The sequence below is a fragment of the Pezoporus occidentalis genome, unplaced genomic scaffold (genome assembly GCF_034315485.1).
Source record: "Pezoporus occidentalis ecotype Australia unplaced genomic scaffold, CSIRO_AGI_Poc_V1 ctg338, whole genome shotgun sequence".
Classification (NCBI taxonomy): Eukaryota; Metazoa; Chordata; class Aves; order Psittaciformes; family Psittacidae; genus Pezoporus; species Pezoporus occidentalis.
Window position 1 is genome coordinate 49,345 of NW_026915355.1, and position 23,545 is coordinate 72,889.

General features: G+C 50.5%; 1 protein-coding gene across 4 annotated transcripts in view; it reads right to left on the bottom strand.

Moving 5' to 3' along the window:
* The window catches only part of AP3D1 (adaptor related protein complex 3 subunit delta 1), a 42,221-nt gene extending 27,594 nt beyond the window's left edge, over nt 1-14,627 (bottom strand). For 3 of the 4 annotated variants that reach the window (XM_062629439.1, XM_062629442.1, XM_062629440.1), the window contains exon 1: nt 14,432-14,612. In XM_062629439.1, the coding sequence (XP_062485423.1) occupies nt 14,432-14,527 (96 nt within the window). In that variant the 5' untranslated portion in view covers nt 14,528-14,612. Of the gene's footprint in view, nt 1-14,431 lie in introns of all 4 variants that reach the window. The other variant, XM_062629441.1, reaches the window with a different exon arrangement.
* Between the last annotated feature and the right edge of the window lie 8,918 nt (nt 14,628-23,545).

Consider the following 23,545-nt stretch of genomic DNA (forward strand, 5'->3'; position numbering starts at 1 on the left):
CAAATACACTGTACCTCACCTTGAATATTTTATGGCCACAGAGGAGCATGCTGGAACAGTGTCACCAAATCCTTCCCCACTGTATCTCATTGCCACATCTTGGTCAGCAAGGTCAGCACTGGTTCGCAGTGCCGAACACTAACAAGCAGGTTCTTTATGTCCATAACCAGAAAGCATAATTATCATTTCCCATAGTATCTATTCTCAAACTGTATAATATTAGCTTAAGTTTCCTGGTGACCCCTTAGAAGTTGAATGTAAAACACTGTGTGACCAGGATGAGAAAAAAAACCCAAACCATAAAACCCCAGAAAACAGAAAAGTTCAGTAACACCCAGTCCAGCACAGCTGAACACAAGCTCTGAGTCAGCAGCCACACTCATTGCCCCCAGCAGCCTGCAGGCAAACCCTTCCCTACCAGCGAGCCTGACACAGAATCCCAGAGTGGTCTGGTTTGGAAAGGACCTTAAAGCTTCTCCAGCTCCAACCCCTGTTACGGGCAGGGACCCCTTCCACTGGAGCAGCTTGCTCCAAGCCCCTGTGTCCAACCTGGCCTTGAACACTGCCAGGGATGAAGCATTAACCACTTCTTTGGGCAACCTGTTCCAGGGATTTTGAAGAGCAGAAAGAAGTCCTTCCAAAGCAGCTGTACTTCAAAGCCTAAAAGGCTACAAGGAATGAAAGACTCTTCTATATATAGAAAGCTTTAAAGGATCAGCAGGTATTAACTTTTTGTTAATCTCTCTAGAGTAGCACTGCCAAGAATGAGCAATATGAAGAAAACTGATCTATTTAATCTAACACTGAAATCTGAAACCCAACCACCCCAACCAGATTCACTGCTACATTAACCATCTACATAAATACGAAAGAAACAAGTAGGTGCGTGTGGATCTTTGGTGAAGCTCTTCCCTGTGGCATCACTGACCTCTGCAAAGCCCTGGACATGGGCTGCACCGAAGCGTTCTCACCCCATGCTGCAGCCTGCAAGCTGCTCACCAGAGCCAGACTGGACACTGAACGGAAGAACAACCACTTCACTTAATGAACAAGACATGGCAGTCACTCAGCAAGTCACTCAGTATTTGGACAGAAACCAAACCAACACCATTTAAATACTGAAACAGAACAAAACGTGGGTATCTTGTAGTTCCCAGCATTGATTTACTAATAGTTGTTGCATAAATCCTTCAAATACAGCTATTTCTTCGTGTGGTAATTAAAAATAAATATTTCCCAGTATATAACTGACTCAGTTCTTCCTTAAATGCTTTTGAGATCCCATGAAGAAAGGAATGCAAAAGGAAAATACTTCACAGTTCAGTTATGCTCACATTATTCATTACAGAATCAACTATGCTGGAAAAGACCATCAGTATATTTCTTAACTACCAATTCCTCATTAATTCTGACAGTGTTATCTGAAGTCCTGCCAGGAGCCTACTCCACTGCTCCTACGTTTTGGCCAGTCACAATATTCACAGACCTCTGGACATCCCCCAGGCAGACTGCTCTGAGCAAGCAAGGCCGCCCTTAGGGCAGCCTTTCACTCCCAGGGCAGCCAGAAGCAGCAGAGCCATTAGAGGGATGAAGACCCTCCTCAACAGGATGGCAGTGCAGGCAAAGCTGTGAGACTGTAGTCAGAAGCTGAAGGGCAATATGATAACATGGGAATTGCTGAGAGGAGCTCTTTTATTCCTGAGAGGCTGCCAAGTGGGAAAGGAGCCGTTCCCAACACAGAGGAAAAGGCTCCTTGATGAAACACTCGGGTGTTTGTTTTCTCTCACATACTCTGCAGAAGAAGGAAGATGACAGGAACACACTCAGAGCAGCATAGCTAAACCCATGCAGATGCGAGCACTGATAACAAAGCAAACTGGGAATACAGCACAAAGTCAGAAGTGTCATTTCTTAATGGTTCCACCAAGCAGTACAGTATGCATGTTATGTCCATTAACAAAATACACAGGCTAATTCTTAAAATAAGTCCAAATTCCTCAAGAATTCCAAGACCTCACCTAGAAACTATGTGCAATCGAGTGAGTGCGAGTAGCTGAAATAAGAAGGAAGGCATCACAAATCAAAGTCACAATCCTTTGAAACAGAGGAAGGGAAAAGTGGGTCACAATTTATGGAATGGGCTGCTGTTGATTTGAGATTCAAACCTGTCACTTACTGCAACTGCAAAGAACTCCCCACCCAGATAAGACAGCAAAGTGTCAGTGAACATTAGTCCCTATTTCTCTTGCACTTTCAGGGTTAAATATAGCGTATTAAGGATGACCAACAGTGAACACCACAAGGAGCAAGATATGATCTGATATAAATGTGTAACTACCCCATTCTAAACCAGAAAAGGTTTGGAATAAGTAGAACATAAATACAAATAACTGAAATAAGCACAAAATATGACACTTGTTTTAAGCAATGCAGGATTTATCATTTTTGTTGGACTGAGCCAAGCTCCATGAAATCATGTTGAGCACAAGCACATGATGGATCTCACATGGGTAAGATGCCACTGTTCCAAGTGAAGTGTTCCAGCAACTGCCCTTCCCTTCTTTTCCTTTCTTTTTTTCCAAAGAATCTCAAGAAATGCTCAATGCAAAAAGCACTTACACCACAGACACCTTGTGGGGGTTTGTGCTTCAAGCATAAGATCCTGTTACAAGCGCAGCACAGATCAGCTGCCACCTCCTAACTTAGGAAGGAGGATGGAAAGAAATCCGTCTCTCTTGCCAGGCTTCTATCAAGCCCCACCTCCAAAAGCAGTACTTCACATCAACAAATGCCACTGACCTAGTCCAATAGAATTTGTACACCTAGAATTGACTTCAGTACCTGGAACACCAGCATCATGCCATGTCAGCACATTGTAAGTCAACTGAAGTAACAAGAGCATAAATGCACTGTTTGCTCTTAACACTTCCGAGCAAAAACATGCTGCTTTCCTCGGACAGTGTTAGAGAAAAGCATAGGAGCTGGTAACTTCTGTCATACATATCTAAAAATATTATTTAAATACCATAGAAAGGGCTATTTAAGGTAACAGGATCCTTTGTTAAGGGTACCCCATGACTGGATAGAAAGAGAATTGCACAGCACGTACTCCCACACCGTAGTGATCTCCCAGCCACCTTAACTAAAACCATAAAGCAAGTGAAGCAGGTAAGCATATAACAGGGTATAAGCAGGGACTAAGAAACTGCACAGCATTCATTTCAGCAGGTTTGCAGCAGCCAAAATAAAAGGGTGCAGAGGGTAGTCAGATACAATAAGGAACCCAGAAAACGTTACAACTTGAAAGGCATTATGAAAAAGCCAAGCTTATCTTTCACTCAGCTGTTGAGAAACAGCACTGCTATAGATGTTTTAATGTGTCTCTGCTTGCCTGGGTACCAAACCCAGCTCTCCAGGGATTTAGTCACTCATTTTGTAGGTAGGCTTAAGATCCCAGACTAATGCACTGTTCTCATCAGAGATAAACACTGGAGGCATGAAGGTAAACTATTGCCACTTCATTTGCAGCAATATATATATAAATATATATATAAATAATACAGTCTTCACCTGTATTATTTATCAGAACCATGATTCATTACCCACTGCCCCATCCAAGCCAAAGGAGACTCCTCTCACCAAATGACACTGCTGAAGGAATGTGGAAAATCAATGTACACTTTCTTTTCTGACTGTTCCCTGAAGTTACAGATACCAACAGGAACTCGGTCTGATGCTGCCTATAAGCCTATGAACACCTCTGAACCTCATTTTAACAATTCACAGAGATGCAATGCAAGGAGCGTGCACCTTCCAGTTTCAGATCAGACACAAACTAGCCCCAAACAAACCACCACAGCACCATAAGGCACTGTAGGAGACTTCACAGGACCCCGAACAGCTGAAATACTCACACAAAGCACCTACGCTGCAAGCCACAGCACAGCTACGCAGCAAAAAAGTGGGTATTAGGTAGCAAACCCCAAAGAGTCCAGCAGAACCCAGCAAGCAGGTATCATCAGCAAGGGTCTACAGATGGCCTTTAGTATCTCCAGTCTGATCAGTTCCTGAATATAAATACTCCACTGTGATCACAGTATTTGTTAATTTAATTGCATGGCAATTAAACAATCCTCAGGGGCTTGTGCTATCTAAATGATCTCTGAGCAGACAACTTTTAAGACCAGAAAGACGTGTCACATCCCTGCAAACACAAGATGTACTCAAATTCATTTTACTATTACTATGCAAAAAGCTCTGCAAGTACTTTTACAGTAGATACTGGGTAATTTAGATTAGACCTTAGGCAGAAGCTCTTCCCTGTGAGGGTGCTGAGGCGCTGGCACAGGGTGCCCAGAGAAGCTGTGGCTGCCCCATCCCTGGCAGTGTTCAAGGCCAGGTTGGACACAGGGGCTTGGAGCAAGCTGCTTCAGTGGAAGGGGGCCCTGCCCGTGGCAGGGGGTGGAGCTGGAGGAGCTTTAAGGTCCCTTCCAACCCAAACCAGGCTGGGATTCCATGATTTTTCAATTTCTCAGTTCCAGGCATATTTCTGTGCCGAGTCCCAGGCTTTGATAAAGGCAGACTCTGTTACAAGCATGCGGTTTCGCTGCATGTGTAAGGAAACAGTCACATCCTTCTAAGGAACTCAAGAAGCTGTTGTTTCCAAGACTCAGCTGACTGGAACTATAGTTCAGAGGGAAACATCCCAAAAGAAGATGCTTGACAACCTATGAATACCATGCCAAAACATACCACTGAAAACATTTCAATGATGCACCCCTCATTTACACAAAGCTACGAGCTCTTGTCAGTTATGGAAAGGTAGGAAGGACAACAAAGAAAGAGTTGTTTCATGGTCATCACTGACTTCTTAAATTCAGTACCAAATCTTGGTGTAATTAGGATAAATTTGTTCACCTACTCCCTGCTGTATAATCATACTTCTCACTCTAACCAAACTTGCATTTCTCAAAGCTGAAGCTTACTCACACTGTGATAACTGGAGGTGATAGGAGTTTATGAATCCTGAATTTGCCAAGAGGAACTGAGCCCACTGAAAGAAATCTTCAGCATACCCACACTGATGCCTACTTCCCTTTACACACCTTCACTGCACACATCTCAGTGAAAGCTGACAGGTTTGAACATCTACCTCATAAAAGAAAGAATAATAATAAAGGAACAGGTAATATAAAACCTAGCACTCAACTACGAGGTCTCCAGACTCCGTTTGATGAGCCCACAGTCAGTGACTCGGAGGTAACTGGTATGAACCAAACATGTTCAGGAAGGAATGGGAAGATTCGGTTCATGAACAATTGGCTACGAGACTGGTGCTACAGGCAGGGCTTTGGATTCTTTGATAATGGCTGGTTTTATAGGGCACCAGTCTGGACAATGTCAAGTGAGAAAGGTTTGTCTCACAGAGGCAAAAGGATACTGGGGCACGAATTAGCAGGGCTCATTTGGAGAGCTTTAAACTAGATTCGAAGGGGGATGGGGTTGTTGCTGGGCTTGCCCCAGTGGGGCAGCGCTCCAGAATTAATGAAGACTGGGAGGCCTCCTATAATCCTAGGGTGAAATCGGTGTGCTCAGCTCGCTCCCTGAAATGTCTGTACACCAATGCGCGCAGCATGGGAAATAAACAGGAGGAGTTGGAAACCTGTGTTAAGTCAGGAGACTATGATCTGGTGGCAATTACAGAGACGTGGTGGGACAGCTCACATGACTGGAATATAGTCATGGAGGGCTATGTCCTTTTTAGGAAAGACAGGCCAGCCAGGAAGGGTGGTGGGGTTGCTCTTTATGTGCGGGAGGAACTACAATGCACCGAGTTCTGTCTGAGGACAGATGATGAGCGAGTTGAGAGTCTGTGGGTGAGAATTAAGGGGCAGGCTGGCAGGGGCGATACTGTTGTAGGTGTCTGTTACAGACCCCCAGATCAGGGTGAGGAAGTTGACGAGGCCTTCTACAGGCAGCTGAGAGCAGCCTCACAGTCACAGGCCGTGGTCGTCATGGGGGATTTTAACTTCCCTGATGTTTGCTGGAAGGACCACTCGGCAACCCAGCCGCAGTCCAGGAGGTTCCTCCAGTGTGTGGATGATAACTTCCTCCTGCAAATGGTGGATGAGCCGACCAGGAGAGGAGCGCTGCTGGATCTCATCCTCACTAACAAGGAGGGTCTGGTTGAAGCAGTAAGGGTAGAGGGCTGCCTTGGTTGCAGCGACCACGAGATGGTGAAGTTCAGGATCTTGTGTGGTAGGACTAGTAGAATACCAAGTAGAATTGCAACCCTGGACTTTAGCAGGGCAAACTTTGGCCTTTTCAAGCAATTGCTAGGGGAAATCCCATGGGCAAGGCTGCTTGAAGGAAAAGGGGCCCAAGATAGTTGGTTGACATTCAAGGATTGCTTTTTCCGTGCTCAAGATCGGAGCATCCCAACACGTAGGAAGTCAAGGAAGAGGGCCAAGAGACCTGTGTGGCTAAATAGGGAATTGCTGGGTATGCTCAAGTGGAAGAGGAGAGTTTACAGGTCATGGAAGGAGGGGCTGGCCACTTGGGAGGAATATAAGGCTGCTGCTAGGGGATGTAGGAAGGCAGCTAGGAGGACTAAGGCTTCCTTAGAATTAAACCTGGCAAGAAGGGTCAAGGACAGCAAAAAGAGCTTTTTCAAGTACATGGCAGACAAAACTAACACCAGAGGCAATGTAGGCCCACTGATGAACGGGATGGGTGCCCTGGTGACAGAAGATGCAGAGATGGCAGAGTTACTGAATGCCTTCTTTGTCTCTGTCTACTCTGCTGCAGGCAGTCCTGAAGAGCCCTGTACCCCGGAGACCTTAGATGAAGTCAGGTCGACGGAGCGACTTGCCTTAGTCGATGAGGAATGGGTTAGAGATCAGTTGAGCAATCTGGACGTCCATAAATCCATGGGTCCAGATGGGATGCACCCGCGGGTGCTGAGGGAACTGGCGGAAGTCATTGCTAGACCACTCGCCATCATCTTTACCAAGTCCTGGGAAACGGGAGAGGTGCCTGAGGACTGGAGGAAGGCAAATGTCACTCCGGTCTTCAAAAAGGGCAAGAAGGAGGACCCGGGTAACTATAGACCGGTCAGCCTCACCTCCATCCCTGGGAAAGTGATGGAACACCTTGTCCTTGGTGCCATCTTAAAGCATATCAAGGATAAGAGGGTTATGAGGGGCAGTCAACATGGCTTCACCAGGGGGAAATCATGTTTGACCAATCTCTTAGCCTTTTACGAGGAAATAACACGGTGGATGGATGATGGCAGAGCGGTGGATGTGGTCTACCTTGACTTCAGCAAAGCCTTTGACACAGTCTCCCACAGCATCCTCACGGCTAAATTGAGGAAGTGTGGACTGGATGACCAGGTAGTGAGGTGGACTGCGAACTGGCTGAAGGAGAGAAGCCAGAGAGTTGTAGTCTATGGGGCTGAGTCTAGTTGGAGGCCTGTAACTAGTGGAGTGCCTCAAGGGTCAGTACTGGGACCAGTATTATTTAATATATTCATCAATGATTTAGATGAGGGAATTGAGTGTACTATCAGCAAGTTTGCTGATGACACTAAGCTGGGAGGAGTGGCTGACACGCCAGAAGGCTGTGCTGCCATCCAGCGAGACCTGGACAGGCTGGAGAGTTGGGCAGGGAATAACTGGATGAAATATAACAAGGGAAAGTGTAGGGTCCTGCATCTGGGCAGGAACAACCCCAGGTTCCAGTATAGGTTGGGGAACGACCTGCTAGAGAGCAGTGTAGGGGAGAGGGACCTGGGGGTCCTAGTGGACGACAGGATGACCATGAGCCAACACTGTGCCCTTGTGGCTAAGAAGGCCAATGGCATCCTGGGATGTATTAGAAGGGCGGTGGTTAGTAGGTCGAGAGAGGTCCTCCTTCCCCTCTACTCTGCCCTGGTGAGACCCCATCTGGAATATTGTGTCCAGTTCTGGGCCCCTCAGTTCAAGAAGGACAGGGAGCTGCTGGAGAGAGTCCAGCGCAGGGCAACCAAGATGATTAAGGGAGTGGAGCATCTCCCTTATGAGGAAAGACTGAGGGAGCTGGGTCTTTATAGTTTAGAGAAGAGGAGACTGAGGGGTGACCTTATAAGTGTCTATAAATATATAAAGGGGGAGTGTCACGAGGATGGAGCCAGGCTCTACTCAGTGGCAAACAATGATAGGACAAGGGGTAATGGGTGCAAACTGGAACACAAGAGGTTCCACTTAAACTTGAGAAGGAACTTCTTCTCAGTGAGGGTGACGGAACACTGGAACAGGCTGCCCAGGGAGGTTGTGGAGTCTCCTTCCCTGGAGACATTCAAAGCCCGCCTGGACACATTCCTGTGTAACGTTATCTAGGTGTTCCTGCTCTGGCAGGGGGATTGGACTAGATGATCTTTTGAGGTCCCTTCCAATCTCCAGCATACTGTGATACTGTGATACTGTGATGTTTTCATGCCCAGTTACATGTCAGGATTCAACAGGACTCAGAAGTATTTCAGGCTTCTTGAACATATGCTTCTTATTTAAAAGCACTCAACCACCTTTTATGAGCTCCCAACACTACCTCTAACCATGTTACTTTCTGCATCTTTCAGTCAAACATCTTTATGCTTCCTGCCACCTGGATTTAAGCAGACTCCCCTTTAGGTAACGACGCATTTCATTTTTCAGCATGAATGATCAGGCTTTTTAATAACCTAAGGAACACAAATGCTTCTTTGTAACTTGTCTCATGACTCGGTCTTTCTGATGTATGTCCTTCAATGCTTCCCTCACTGCTCTTCACATTGGTAGCATGTCCCATTTCTGGTGCAAAGACTTTTAAGTGAGAAACCTAAAGGTACTCTTTGTACACCACACATATTCACTAACCTACATCACAGAGGAAAAGGTTTTTTCAGTCACTTTTGTGGACACCGACAACATTAGGGGAAATCACACAAAACCCTATTTTACATGCTTCACACTGGGACAAAGACCAGCATCAAAAAGCATCGAACAACTCTCTGAAGATGACCACAGAACAGAAAGGTCATCAGTATCTTTGTTCTACTTTGATTTCTCTGGCTGTTCTTCCACCAGCCTCACAAAAGGTGCAGTGAATGGGCACTCCATTTCTTAGGAGGAGGTACCAGAAAGCTCTTCCTCTCCCCCAGACCTGCCTTACCCATGAGAGAAAGCAATCCGTCTGGAGCCCTTCAAACCCTCAGAAAATGCAGCTACAAAACAATTCAGACTGGGAACAAAGCATTAGCCCCACTTGTGACACAGCCAATTAAGTAATGTTTAACACAGGAGAAAGCAAGAAGCTAATGAAAGGCAGCACTAATGCAAAGCCGCAGCTGCAATCTGCTTCTAATCATACAAGAAAATGCCCACGTCTTGGCTCATGCTCATGGCTCCAGGCCCTTCATTTTCTGTGACACAGCAGGTAAGGCAGGGACACTGTACCTGCAACCTTGGAGGCCAGTACTATTGTGCTTTTCTACCCACTGGTGTGAGGTCCTCATCCAACCCTCCTTGTGTATTGTTTCTATATCCGACTTTGCCTTTTGCAGTGATTCACACGCTCAAAGAATTAACAATAGCAACTCCAGAGCCACTTGAAAGTGGGTGGAATAATGAGCTCCCTTCAAAGATATTAACACACATATGACAAGCAGTAACTGATCAAGCAGCAGTGGCTTAAAGAGCTGTCTCTCATCAATGAGCCGCACGCTGCTTATCAGTTGGGCTGGATTTTCACTCTTGGGCACCAACAAGCTTTTTAGCATTCCTCAAAATTCCCTTATTACGTTTCATTCCATGTCCTTTACCATTAGATACCAATACCACAACAGTGGCTCGAGGCCAAACCCTCAGAAGGCCAAGGCATTAGATGGTCTTTAGCCTCATATCATGACAGGCTGTACCCAAAAGGCTTTTGTGACCTTAAAAGATTCCTCAAAACTCCTTATGTCATCATTTCATCTGAAAACAGCTCAGAGAAGTAGCTGGAATGTGTGCCGTGGAGCACAGCAGCACTTTCTTTAGGGGAAAAGTGTTTTCAGCAAGACGAGTGCACTGTCCTGAGGTGACAGTTGCTAAGAAGCGAGGACACGCTGCCAATTTGGTAAGACCAGTCTCTGGGCAGTGAAAGCCATATTTCACAGCATGGACATGCAACATGCCTCTTATTTAGCATGATACTAGTAACTGAAAGTAATCCTTATTTTTTCCAAACCAGAAACACCGACTGCTCTTTTCGTTACTCTACCTTGCTTCTGCACAAAGCAGGCATGAGATACTTACCACCAAACACTTCACACAAGAAGATGTGGACTTTTTAATGTCCTTTTTCCTGAGAGTATTGATTACCAAAAGCATGAAGGGCTAATCCTGTGGCACACACCAGCACATTCTCTGGCTGAAGAGGGAGGCAATTTTCTCAAGTTATGAGAAGAGCACAGACATTTCGCACAGGATGTTATTTAACCCCTTCTTCCTCCTTAAGTGTCCTCCAGTAAATCAAAGACACTTGAAACACAGCGGATCTGAACAGGACAAAGCACCACTCATTTAACATCTCTGTTTCTGTATTTTATCATGTCAGTTTTCTGAAGGAACCTCTCACCACAGCATCTGACAGCAGCTTCCTTGTTGGGAACAACAAACTTCTTAACTGCAAATGAAAGAGCCAAGTAACATCAAAGGATTACCCCTTCCTTTACTTCACATTCAGGAGAACATCTCTAAATAGAAATCATTTCTCAGTTTGGAATATCTTGGAAAAAAAATCCATTATACTTTTAACAGCCTATGGTACAAGCCATTCCCCTCCTGTGTAGCAGATCCATAAAAAGTAGCTCCAAAGTGGGGAAAAGTTACGCCATAGAGTACAAACCCACCTCATAACAGGTAAAAGGCTTACCAGTTTCATTAGCAAAAGGATTCATGCTCCAAATGAAAGAGAGAGAATGAGATAGTAGAAGTGAAGGTCAGGGGAGAACCTAATAGGATCACGTCTTCCTTGCAGGTTTGGCTCTCCCTCAAACTTTGAATTGGCACTGGGAAGCACCACAGGGATTAAAGCATCTGTACAGAGTGCTGGAAAGTAAACACGACACGTCAAACCAGGAAAAGATCTAACGCTGGTGTGCTACCTCATTCCTTCCACACTAGTATTTACTTTGCAGAAGGATGAGGCAGCTCCAATTTTCCCCAGAAGACTGGAAAACGGACAGAGTATGTCTGCACAGGAAAGTGATTGTGTTAACCAGCTCCTGTCCTTACCTCCCACACTACAGAAGGCCATAATTTCAGTTTCAGTGTTTTAAACTCAAAATAAATGGGTCAGCTTTGGATACAGTGCAGAAACTAAAAGCCAAGTGGTCTCCAACAGGTAATTAAGCACTCTGGAAGAAGAATGTGAACTAGAGTGCCAGGCAGCCTCCTATAGCCCCTCAGTTCTCAGTGAGCTGAGGAGGACACTCAGAGCTGTGGTGCTCCATTCACTTCACAACCAGCCTTGGGGTGTGCACGTAAGAGTCCCAACAATTTAGGGTGAACATATACCCAGCAAGGGAGAATGCAGCAGGCCTGTCAAAAAGCTGTATTGAGAAACCCAATGGGTGACAACCATTTGGCACATCCTGCACTGCACACACATCCTTGATGTGCCAGTGAAATAGCAGCTACACTGGTTTGTGATGCTACCTGAGCAGGAATTGGGAAAGGAATAAGTCTTACTGTCTTCTACCTACCAGGAGAGACTGCCCAGAAAGAGGAGGGGGAAAAAAGCAATGGCAGAACATCCACATGATTGAATTCCAAACAAGAACCAACATATACAACAGAAATTAACATTCTGGATAACTAAATCAGAAGTCAAAGCAATGATCATGCCTTCATTTCTTTCCATGTCATTTTAACAACATCCTTTCCAGAGACACCTCTTTCATACAGTACCGCTGCTGAGCTGAGACCAACAGCCAGTATCCTCACCGCTAAAGCATGCTGCTGATTGCTTTAAACAAATTTGCTCTTCTGAATAGGCCAGAACGGCTGTCTGAAGCTTAAACACTCATCCTGAGACCCCCAAATGTAGAACAACTGCAGGATTAGAGCAACACATAATAAATACAATGAACAACGGAAGCACTGCAGGAAAAGAAGGAAGAATTTTTGCAGCTACTTCCTCTAGAACACCATTCCGATTTCATAATATCCCTTGAAAAATCAGTAAATGTCCATGACCACTGACTGGGAAGCACTGAATCAACACCCAGCACCTTAGCAGAAGGTCTGGAGCCCTCTTCAGCTAGCTGAGCTAGAAAAAGGAGCAGTCCCACGCTGTCTGCAGTCACTATGTGATTTAGCAAACTCTTTGAAGGATTCTTGAACATCTCCTCACTGCAACATCTACTGATGAGCCAAACACATCCTGAAGTTCAGGTTTTAATTTCTGCTGTACACACAAGGATATAGAAAGGACCTATCCCGACAGTTACGTGCTTTAAAATCTCACAGCTTCCGTTTCAAACTAAAGAGCTACCATCGTTTAAAATACTGTCATGCTACAGTCCAACTGTTGTAATTTACACCAGCCTCTTGCAGCAAGAGGTAACACATTTGCTTTGCCCTCACTGTGTCCTAGGGAGCTTGCCTACCGGTATAACAACTTCCTTCAAATACACAGAGCTCTACTAAATAGCCTGAGGAGTATTTTTTCCTATCTCCAAAGGGGATCAAAGCCAGCACATTTTAACTATTTCTTGTCAGAAACTGAGAACAAACTTGGCATGGCTTATGCTACACAGGAACTTGCTCATCCTGACTGGGTAACAGCACTTGTGCTCTTTCTGAAGTCCTGGAAAGGGAGCTATGCAGAACAAAATTACATTAGGAATGAGAACAGTACATTCAACCCTCCTCCAAGAGGAGCAGTGCCACGAAGGCCTGGACCAGCCTGGACCTTCATCAGGGGGATGCTCAGAGGGCTGACAGCTGACAAAACATTTTCAGTCCTATGCACAAAAGAATAAAGCATATTTACTAAAAGCAGCAGGACACACAAACTGGGCCTAAGCATGCTATGGGGAAGGGCTCTGTAGAAACACTGTTCACCTGGTCCAACTTTGAGTATAAGACATTAAGTGTTCACATGAACATGCCATTTCCACCTCCCTGTGTATTCTCCCACATTTCATAGGGCACCGTTTCACAGTAGCACTATCTTCCCCTGCCACCAAATCAACACCCATAAACTTAATGTAAGTTGAAGATAATGTAATAAAAATGTAAGTTTCCTTAACAGAGGACAACGTGTTGTTCATTAAAGAGGCCTAAAAGTCATCTGAACATCCATGGGGTTTTGGAAGCTGTGCTTTGTGCTTCAGCCCAGCAGCATCAGTGATGGAGATCATAGTTTTCCAAATTAAGTGGTTTAATTTAGTTACACATTTACAACTATTTCAGATGCTTTTAACAGCTGACACCATTTGGACATTGTACTTCCATGAAGAGACATCATCGTCCACAAACGTTTTTAGGGTTTGAGCCTGTCACCAACTCCACAGCAACTCACCCTAGCAAAGCGTGACTCTTAAACCACTCATAAGCAAGCTTCTAAGGCTACAAAGATGAACGTAAATGATGCCGTTATGATTAGTGACTGTTACTTCCCAATTAACAAGTGACACTTCAGTGCCACAAGTCTCACATAACATGTTCTTGATGCCTAATTATTCCACCTATACTAATTTCCTGGTCACATGCCTCTAATACAAGAGGCAGTAACTGGCCAACACATCCAGTTGCTTTCTGCCTACATGAGCTTTCAAACAAGGAGAACACATTTTAGACACAAGGTATACAAGATGAATAATCACAACACTGAATTATGACTGAACTCAGCCTTCCTGAACGAAGGACACAGCTGACTTCAGTACCTGACTGTAGTGATACTGGAAGGAATTCCTTTGAGTTATACAGATATACCTCACAGATCCTAACACCACTGTAACACACTCAATAGGAAAGCGAGTACCAAGCACGACCCTCCCTCACCCTCCTTTTCAACTCCCTCCTTCCCTAACGTTTTCTTTTCCACCACAGACTCTCCCTTTGGGCCCACACCCCAGCGTCCTCTTCCTCCTTTTGATTCCTGCTTCCACTTTCCCCACACCATCATTCCCTTTCCGGCATGGCCGAGACAGCGGCTGCTGCTGGGCCTGGCACAGCCTCCTCCGCGGGGAGAACGGCTCCCACGGCGCCTACCGCCCCGAAGGGGCAGGAGCCCACAGCCAGCGCGCAGGGATGAGGCGGGCAGCCCAGGCCGGAGCCGAAGGCGAGCCGGCCACGGCAGGACCCGCCGAGCGAAGCCGGCAGCCGGTCCGCGGTGGGGAGGGGGGGGAGCCGGGCCCGCTCACCTCGTCCTCCTTGTGATTGCGGATCCCTCGCACCAGGTCCTGCAGGTTCTTATCAAACATGCGGTCGATGCTGCCCTTCACCATCTTCAGCGCCATGGCGGCGGCGGCGGGGCCGGGCCGCGGGGCCTGCGCTCGGAGCTGAGGGGCCGGGCCCAGCCGGGAATAAGGACGGGAGCCGCCGCGGCTCCTGCTCCAGCGAGAGCCGGGTGAGAGCAGGGCCCGGGCCGCTCACATACCGGGGGGACGCGGGGGGCACGGACGGGGCTCGCCCCCGGCGCCGCGCTCCGCTCGGCCGCACAGCGCCTGAACAAAATGGCGGCCGGTCAGCTGAGGGCTCGGCCACGCCCCCGGCCTCCGGGCCACGCCCCCCTGCCAGCTCCAGCCTCTTGCCACGCCCATTGCGTCTAGGCCCCACCCACCCGCGTCCGCCAATGACAGCACGCCAGTGCCCTAACCCCGCCCACCCGCCTGGCTCCGCCCTCTCCGGCGCGCCCGCCGGTCCCACGTGGCGGGGGAGGGAGCCGCGCGTCCCTGCCGCTGGTCCCGGGGGTACCGGAGGCAGCGCGGGCGGCAGCGGCGGGCTCCGGCCCTGTCCCCTTGTGCGGGCACCGAGCCGCGGCTGTGCAGTCACTGACAGCGGAAGGGACTCGGGACCAGGACGAGAGAGAGGATTCCCCTCTGCTGCGCTCTGGGGAGACCCCCCTGCGGTCCTGGTCCTGCTCTGGGGCAGCAGAACAAGAGGGACGTGGAACTGTTGGAGTGAGGGCGGGGGGGGCATGGAGATGCTGCGAGGGCTGGAGCAGCTCTGCTCTGGAGCCAGGCTGAGAGAGCTGGGCTGGGGCAGCCTGGAGAAGAGAAGGCTCCTGAAGGGGAGACCTGAGAGCAGCTCCAGTGCCTGAAGGGGCTGCAGGGAACCTGGAGAGGGGCTTGGGACAAGGGCCTGTAGGGACAGGCCAAGGGGAATGGCTTGAACCTGCCAGAGGGGAGACTGAGATGAGCTCTTAGGCAGAAGCTCTTCCCTGGGAGGGTGCTGAGGCGCTGGCACAGGGTGCCCAGAGAAGCTGTGGCTTCCCCATCCCTGGCAGTGTTCAAGGGCAGGTTGGACACAGGGGCTTGGAGCAAGCTGCTCTAGTGGAAGGGGTCCCTGCCCGTGGCAGGGGTTGGAGCTGGAGGAGCTTTAAGGTCCCTTCCAACCCAAACCAGGCTGGGATTCTATGACGTTATCTGTACCATGAGGACTCCTATGAACATAACTGTAACCCTTTGACTTTTTCCCTTAAGAAGGGAAACCCAATGCGTAGAGGCTGATGTGTGTGGCTATTCCTGAATAAAACAAAAACAAACCCATGGGCTCTGTTCTTCTGCCAGGATCCAACAAAAACAAGCTGGAAGTCAGAGTCTGAAGACGAGAACAAAGGGGGAAAACCACTGGAAGCAAACAGAAATCCTTTTCCTTCCACCCGCTGTGCAGCAGCTCAAAGAGCCCAAGGAGATCTTGGCAATGTCACGTCTCCTTTTTGTTTGCGAGGTCCTTTCTGTTTATTCCTCTGCTTTCCCAGATGCTGGAATCCAGCTCTGGAGATGAAGGTGGGGTGGGAAAGCAGCTCCACGACATTTTCTTGTCTCCCTCATGTTCCGAGGAGCCACCCATCTGCAGTGGAACGTCACCCCCTGCGCAGACACCGATCAGGGATCATGAGAGCGTTGGGCACATGGGGAGAGGATGAGCTTGTGAAAAGCCCTGGTTTAACCCGGACCATTTCAGCAGGTCCATTAGAGCCCAGGCCCACACACAGTGATTCCATCACACTGTCCCACCATCACATTGTCCCACCATCACACTGTCACACTGTCACATTGTCCCACCATCACACTGTCCCACCATCACATTGTCCCACCATCACACTGTCCCACCGTCACACTGTCCCACCGTCACATTGTCCCACCATCACACTGTCCCACCATCACACTATCCCACCATCACATTGTCCCACCATCACACTGTCCCACCATCACACTGTCACAGTCCCACCGTCACACTGTCCCACCGTCACATTGTCCCACCATCACACTGTCCCACCATCACATTGTCACACTGTCCCACCGTCACACTGTCCCACCGTCACACTGTCCCACCATCACATTGTCCCACCATCACACTGTCCCACCATCACACTGTCACAGTCCCACCGTCACACTGTCCCACCATCACATTGTCCCACCATCACACTGTCCCACCATCACACTGTCCCACTGTCCCACCATCACACTGTCCCACCATCACATTGTCCCACCGTCACACTGTCCCACCATCACATTGTCCCACCATCACACTGTCCCACCATCACACTGTCACAGTCCCACCGTCACACTGTCCCACCGTCACATTGTCCCACCATCACACTGTCCCACCATCACACTGTCCCACTGTCCCACCATCACACTGTCCCACCATCACATTGTCCCACCGTCACACTGTCCCACCGTCACACTGTCCCACCGTCCCATTGTCCCACCATCACACTGTCCCACCCTCACATTGTCCCACCGTCACATTGTCCCACCATCACACTGTCCCACCATCACACTGTCACACCATCACACTTTCCCACCATGGCAGGACATCACACCATGCATGGCAGCCCAGGCTGGGAGATGGATAAGGAGCTGCTGAGGAAAATTTAAATGGAAAAAGAGGCTTATAAAAAGTGGAAGCAAGGACAGGCGGCCTGGGAAGAGTACAGGGATGCTGTCTGGGAAGCTAGGGACCAGGTTAGGAAAGCTGAGGCCCAGTTAGAATTACACTTGGCTAGGGATGTTAAAGATAACAGGAAGGGATTCTACAGGCACATTGCAAATAAAAACTGGCTAGGGACAGCGTGGGCCCCCTCAGGAAGCTCTCCGGAGAACTGGCTACACAGGAGTTGGAGAAGGCTGAGGTTCTGAATGACTTCTTTGCCTCGGTCTTCACTGGCAAAGGCTCTGACCACACCACCCAAGCCTTGGAAGGCAGATGCAGGGACTGTGAGAATGAAGACCTTGGGGCCACTGTAGGAGAGGAACTGGTTTGAGACCGTCTTTAAAACCTGAACGTGCACAGATCCATCCATGGGTCCTGAAGGAGCTGGCGGATGAAGTTGCGAAGCCACTGGCCATAATATTTGAGAAATCCTGGCAGTCAGGTGAAGTTCCCGAGGACTGGAAAAAGGGAAATATAACCCCCATTTTCAGGAAGGGGAAAATGGATGACCCGGGGAATTACAGAGCAGTCAGTCTCACCTCTGTGCCTGGCAACATCTTGGAGCAGGTTCCCCTGGAAGGCAGATAAAGAGCATGGCGCTAACCCTCATCGTTGCCGTAGGTAATATCTAAAGCCCTTCGAATTCCCCATCTCCGCCTCTCCCGGCTGTTGCAGCTCGGATCTGTTTGAACAACCAACGCCACCTCCTGTTTGTGCTGCGGCAAGTTTGCAGGCAGCTTTCCCGGGAAGGAACTTTCCCACTCCCAGCTGCATCCCTAAGGGATGCTGTGCCTTGGGATTGCTCAGGATGGGCTGCTGAGCCTCGGTGTTTGTCGGTGGGAGAGCACAAGCCTGAGCATCATACCCGCGATGGAGCTGCTCTGCACCTGCAGGGCTCGATCCTGGTTTTCCACAGGCAGCACCTCTGTTCTTGCTGTCTTCCAGCCCTCTCCTGTCCCAGTGCTCGGAGTGCTCCATGGGTTCCGCTGCCCGCACTCCATCCCTATGAGGTTCAATGAGCTTTGGCTCTTGTTATGTTAATGGCTGGTTTGGGGTAAACTGAATTGGGGGAAAGAAACGTGGAATTGGTGATTTTCAGCCTCCAAAAGGGCAAAAATAGGATTTTCTGCTGAACTCAGGCTGGGCTCAGCAGCTGCTGCAGCATGGGGTGACCTCAGGACCGTGGTGCTGGAGCGGTCCCAGGGCCGTGTAGCTCCATATCCCCAAACCCAACCGAGAGGGGCAAACACAGGCAGGGTTCACTGGGAGCCCAGCCAAGGGCAGGGGCTGCCCTATGGCACATCCCAGGCACAAGCAGGGTGATGGGTGTCTGAGCTGGGGTGATGGGTGCCCCTGTTGGGGTGCTCGTGGTAGTGTGTGTACTAGTGTGACCATGCTGGGGTACCCCTATAGGGGTTGGGGTTGCCCATGATGAGATGCTCTGAACAGGATGCCTGTGACAGCGTGCCTGTGTTCAGGGGACTTTGCTGGGGTGCCCCATGTTGGGGTGCCCATATTGATGTGCCTCATGCTGGGGTGTCCATATTGAGGTGCCCCATATTGGGGTGTCCATATTGAGGTGCCCCATGTTGGGGTGCCCATATTGATGTGCCTCATGCTGGGGTGTCCATATTGAGGTGCCCCATATTGGGGTGTCCATATTGAGGTGCCCCATATTGGGGTGTCCGTATTGAGGTGCCCCATGCTGGGGTCCGCATATTGATGTGCCCCATGCTGGGGTGTCCATATTGAGGTGCCTCATGCTGGGGTGTCCATATTGAGGTGCCCCATGTTGGGGTGCCCATATTGACGTGCCTCATGCTGGGGTGTCCATATTGAGGTGCCCCATGTTGGGGTGCGCATATTGAGGTGCCCCATGTTGGGGTGCCCATATTGATGTGCCTCATGCTGGGGTGTCCATATTGATGTGCCCCATGTTGGGGTGCCCATATTGATGTGCCCCATGCTGGGGTGTCCATATTGATGTGCCCCATGTTGGGGTGTCCATATTGATGTGCCCCATGCTGGGGTGTCCATATTGAGGTGCCTCATGCTGGGGTGTCCATATTGATGTGCCCCATGTTGGGGTGCGCATATTGATGTGCCCCATGCTGGGGTGTCCATATTGATGTGCCCCATGCTGGGGTGTCCATATTGAGGTGCCCCATGTTGGGGTGCCCATATTGATGTGCCCCATGCTGGGGTGTCCATATTGATGTGCCCCATGTTGGGGTGTCCATATTGATGTGCCCCATGTTGGGGTGTCCATATTGATGTGCCCCATGTTGGGGTGCGCATATTGATGTGCCCCATGCTGGGGTGTCCATATTGAGGTGCCCCATGCTGGGGTGTCCATATTGAGGTGCCCCATGCTGGGGTGTCCATATTGAGGTGCCCCATGTTGGGGTGTCCATATTGATGTGCCCCATGCTGGGGTGTCCATATTGATGTGCCCCATGTTGGGGTGTCCATATTGATGTGCCTCATGTTGGGGTGTCCATATTGATGTGCTCCATGCTGGGGTGTCCATATTGAGGTGCCCCATGTTGGGGTGCCCATATTGATGTGCCTCATGCTGGGGTATGCTGGGGTGCCCATATTGAGGTGCCTCATGCTGGGGTGTCCATATTGAGGTGCCCCATATTGGGGTGTCCATATTGAGGTGCCCCATGTTGGGGTGTCCATATTGATGTGCCCCATGCTGGGGTGTCCATATTGAGGTGCCTCATGCTGGGGTGTCCATATTGAGGTGCCCCATGCTGGGGTGTCCATATTGAGGTGCCCCATGTTGGGGTGCGCATATTGATGTGCCCCATGCTGGGGTGTCCATATTGATGTGCCCCATGTTGGGGTGCGCATATTGATGTGCCTCATGCTGGGGTGTCCATATTGATGTGCCCCATGTTGGGGTGCGCATATTGATGTGCCCCATGCTGGGGTGCGCATATTGATGTGCCCCATGCTGGGGTGTCCATATTGATGTGCCCCATGCTGGGGTGTCCATATTGAGGTGCCCCATGTTGGGGTGCCCATATTGATGTGCCCCATGCTGGGGTGTCCTTGGTAGGATGCCCATGGTGGATTGATGTGCCAGGTGCCTATACATGAGGCTGCCCTGTCCCCAGGTGACCATTCTGGGATGCCCCTGTTGGGGTGCTCGTGCTGCTCCGTCGCTTCCTTCCCACTGCCCGTCCCTGCCCGCCCCTGCCCGCGAGATGGCGCCGGTGGCCCGGGAGAGCCGGGGGGGATGCGGCGGAGGCGGGGACACGCACCCGTGTGGGGTGCCCCGTGTCAGGGACAGGGAGTGACCCGCGTTTGGGTGATGGGTGCCCATGTTTGGGGACGAGTGCCCATGTTTGGGGACGGGTGCCCATGTTTGGGGATGGGTGCCCCATGTTTGGGGATGGGTGCCCCATATTGGGTGCCCCATGTTTGGGGTTGGGTGCCTTGTGTTTGGGGATGGGTGCCCATGTTTGGGGACGGGTGCCCCATGTTTGGGGATGGGTGCCCATGTTTGGGGATGGGTGCCCATGTTTGGGGATGGATGCCCCATATTGGGTGCCCCATGTTTGGGGTTGGGTGCCTTGTGTTTGGGGATGGGTGCCCATGTTTGGGGACGGGTGCCCCATGTTTGGGGATGGGTGCCCATGTTTGGGGATGGGTGCCCATGTTTGGGGATGGGTGCCCCATGTTTGGGGATGGGTGCCCATGTTTGGGGATGGGTGCCCCATGTTTGGGGACGGGTGCCCATGTTTGGGGACGGGTGCCCCATGTTTGGTGATGAGTGCCCATGTTTGGGGACGGGTGCCCCATGTTTGGGGATGGGTGCCCCATGTTTGGGGATGGGTGCCTATGTTTGGGGGTGGGTGCTGTGTGTTGGTGCCGGCTGAGCTGTGATGCAGGGGCAGGCGGTGTCACCGGGGGCCAAGCACGCAGCAGGCATGGGGCCAGCCGGGGCTGCGGGGACAAGGGGCCCATTCAGGCGCTGCGGCTGCTTTCGCCTGCTCCTGCCCTGCAGAGCACGTGCAGCTGGCGTGGTCCCCTTGTCCCCAGCCCTCCGGTGCCTTTGTCCCCTACTGAAGTGAACAGCATCACCCCGAGCACCCCTGTGCCGAGGCAGCCACAGCACCCACGGGCACAGCAGTGGGTGCCCCATGGCCCAGCAGTGGGGACACCAGGGGCAAGCGCTGGAGCCATCGCATGAGGGGAAGAGCTCTGCGGGGCACCGCGCACCCACGCTGGAGGTGGGATCAGTGTGGGCTTGTTCCAGTGTTAACTGCGGTGGGGTTTGGGTCTGGCTCAGTGGGGCTGAGCAGGCAGCAGGGTCACAGTCCCCCTGGCTCATCCCATCTTGTTCCCTGGGGGATGTGGGTGTCTGGCTCCTCATGTCCAGCGACAGTGCTCCCATCCCTGGGTGAGGGTGGCTCCAGCAGCCATGTCTGGATGGGGCAGAAAGCCCCCAAACTGGGCTCAAAACCGTTTCCAGGACCAGACTGGGGTCATTCACAACCACAAAGGGCTTCATCCTGCACCTTTTGCCTTTTGCCATCATCCCCGGTGTTGATGTCAATGCTGCTGCTGCATCCCGAGAGGAAACTGTTGCAGCGTTTTGTTGTTGTGGCAACTGCAGCCGGAGCATCCCTGGGGAGATTTGGCCCACGGAGGTGCTGGGACAGATGGAGAGGACAGATGCTGCTCCATCATGTGGAAGGGAGCTCCTGGGTGCGATGCGGGATTGACCCTGGGAAATTAAAACAGGGCTCAGAAAACTGCACGTGAGCCATGGAGCAGGGAGGGGAAGGGGAGCTCTGCAGGGCCAGGCTCGTGTTTGTGGTGTCCTTGTTTCATGGGGAGGCTGAAGGACTGAGACCTGCGATTCCAGCTGGGGTTAAAACTGCTCCAGGAAAGGAGCTGTGCAACGGGAGCCATTTGCAGAGCCTGGGTTTTATTGGTCCTACCACGAAACAGTGAACAGAGCTTGGCCACGCTCCAGGCTCCAGGGGGAGAGAAGGAAAAACCACGTCCCACCAAGGGCACCAGCAGCCGTGTCTCAGGAGAGCCCAAAGGAGAAACAAACGGCAAGATGTGGGTACCACAATGAGAGGAGGCTTCACAGGGCTGGGGCATCACTGCAGGGAGCTGGCCCCATCCCCTGGGGCTATGGACCACCAGCATCCTGCCCGGCTGCTCCAGGGGCTCCAGCTGCAGTGTTTAACGTGAAGGGAACAGACTTGCGTTAACCCATTGTGTGATCTGATGTGTTCTTGTCAACTCCATTGGGTCAATACTTGGGATGAGAGGGCGCTGGAAAGGTGAGATTCTGGAGCAGCCAATGTGCACCTTGACACTGGCCCCCATCCCACCAAGCACTCGCACTGTTGATCACTCACAAGCGAACTGATGCACCGCTGCAGGGATCTGATCCCACAGCTCCAAATGGAATGACAACAACATGGGAATGAGCTCAGGAGGTGCCTTTGCACATGACTTGTGCAGGGCAAGCTCGGAGCATATCTTGTGTAAGATGCCCCGGATGCACCGCTGACTTCCCTGTGCCCCCATACCCACAGGAGCCAGGATCCCTGTTCCACTTGCTGCCTGCCCCGGGGTCCCTGGGCTCTGTGGGAGCAGCAGTGGGATGCAGGAGTGGTGGGATGCAGGAAGGGCTCCGACTTCAGCTCTGAACTGCCCTGGTTGAATGACCCCAAAAATGAGAACTTCAGAGCTGGGGACAGAGCGGCCCCCACCTCTCAGGGGGTTGCTCCCATCTCCTGGGGACCAGTTTTGCTCATTGGGCTGGCAGGAGACAAAGCCTTGCCCTGCTCACTTCCCTCTCTTCTCCCAGGTGGAAAACTCAGAGAAATGGGTGAAAAAAGGCTCCCCTGGTGAGGGCAGGACTTCCAAACCCAACCTGCCCAACAAAGGACATCAGTGCTGGCACCCGTGCACACGCTGCAGCCACATGGCCAGGCACGGCCTGGATCCATCCGGGAAACTCTCATAGCTTCAACTGCTCTTCATTAGCAGCCCAGGAGCCTGCTTGGGCCACACAAGGACTGGGACGACAAACTGATTAAAGAGCAACCTAACGAACTCAAAGAGAATTCTTTAAACGGAGCCTGCTGTGCCTCGGAGAACTCCTGCCATGTCTATTTATTTAAATTTAATGGAATTTTGGTGGTAAGCTAATTAAAGATGAATTGATTATTTAAGAGGCCGTCAGAGCGGTTTAAGCGCTGCTGACTTGATGATTTTAGTGTTTTCTTTAGAAAAGCATTCCTAGCTACGGAACTTTCCGCATGGATGGACACTTAAAGGTGGAAAGGGTGCAAAGAGGAGGGCGGCCGAGTTCGGACCCAGATTCGGAGGCGTTT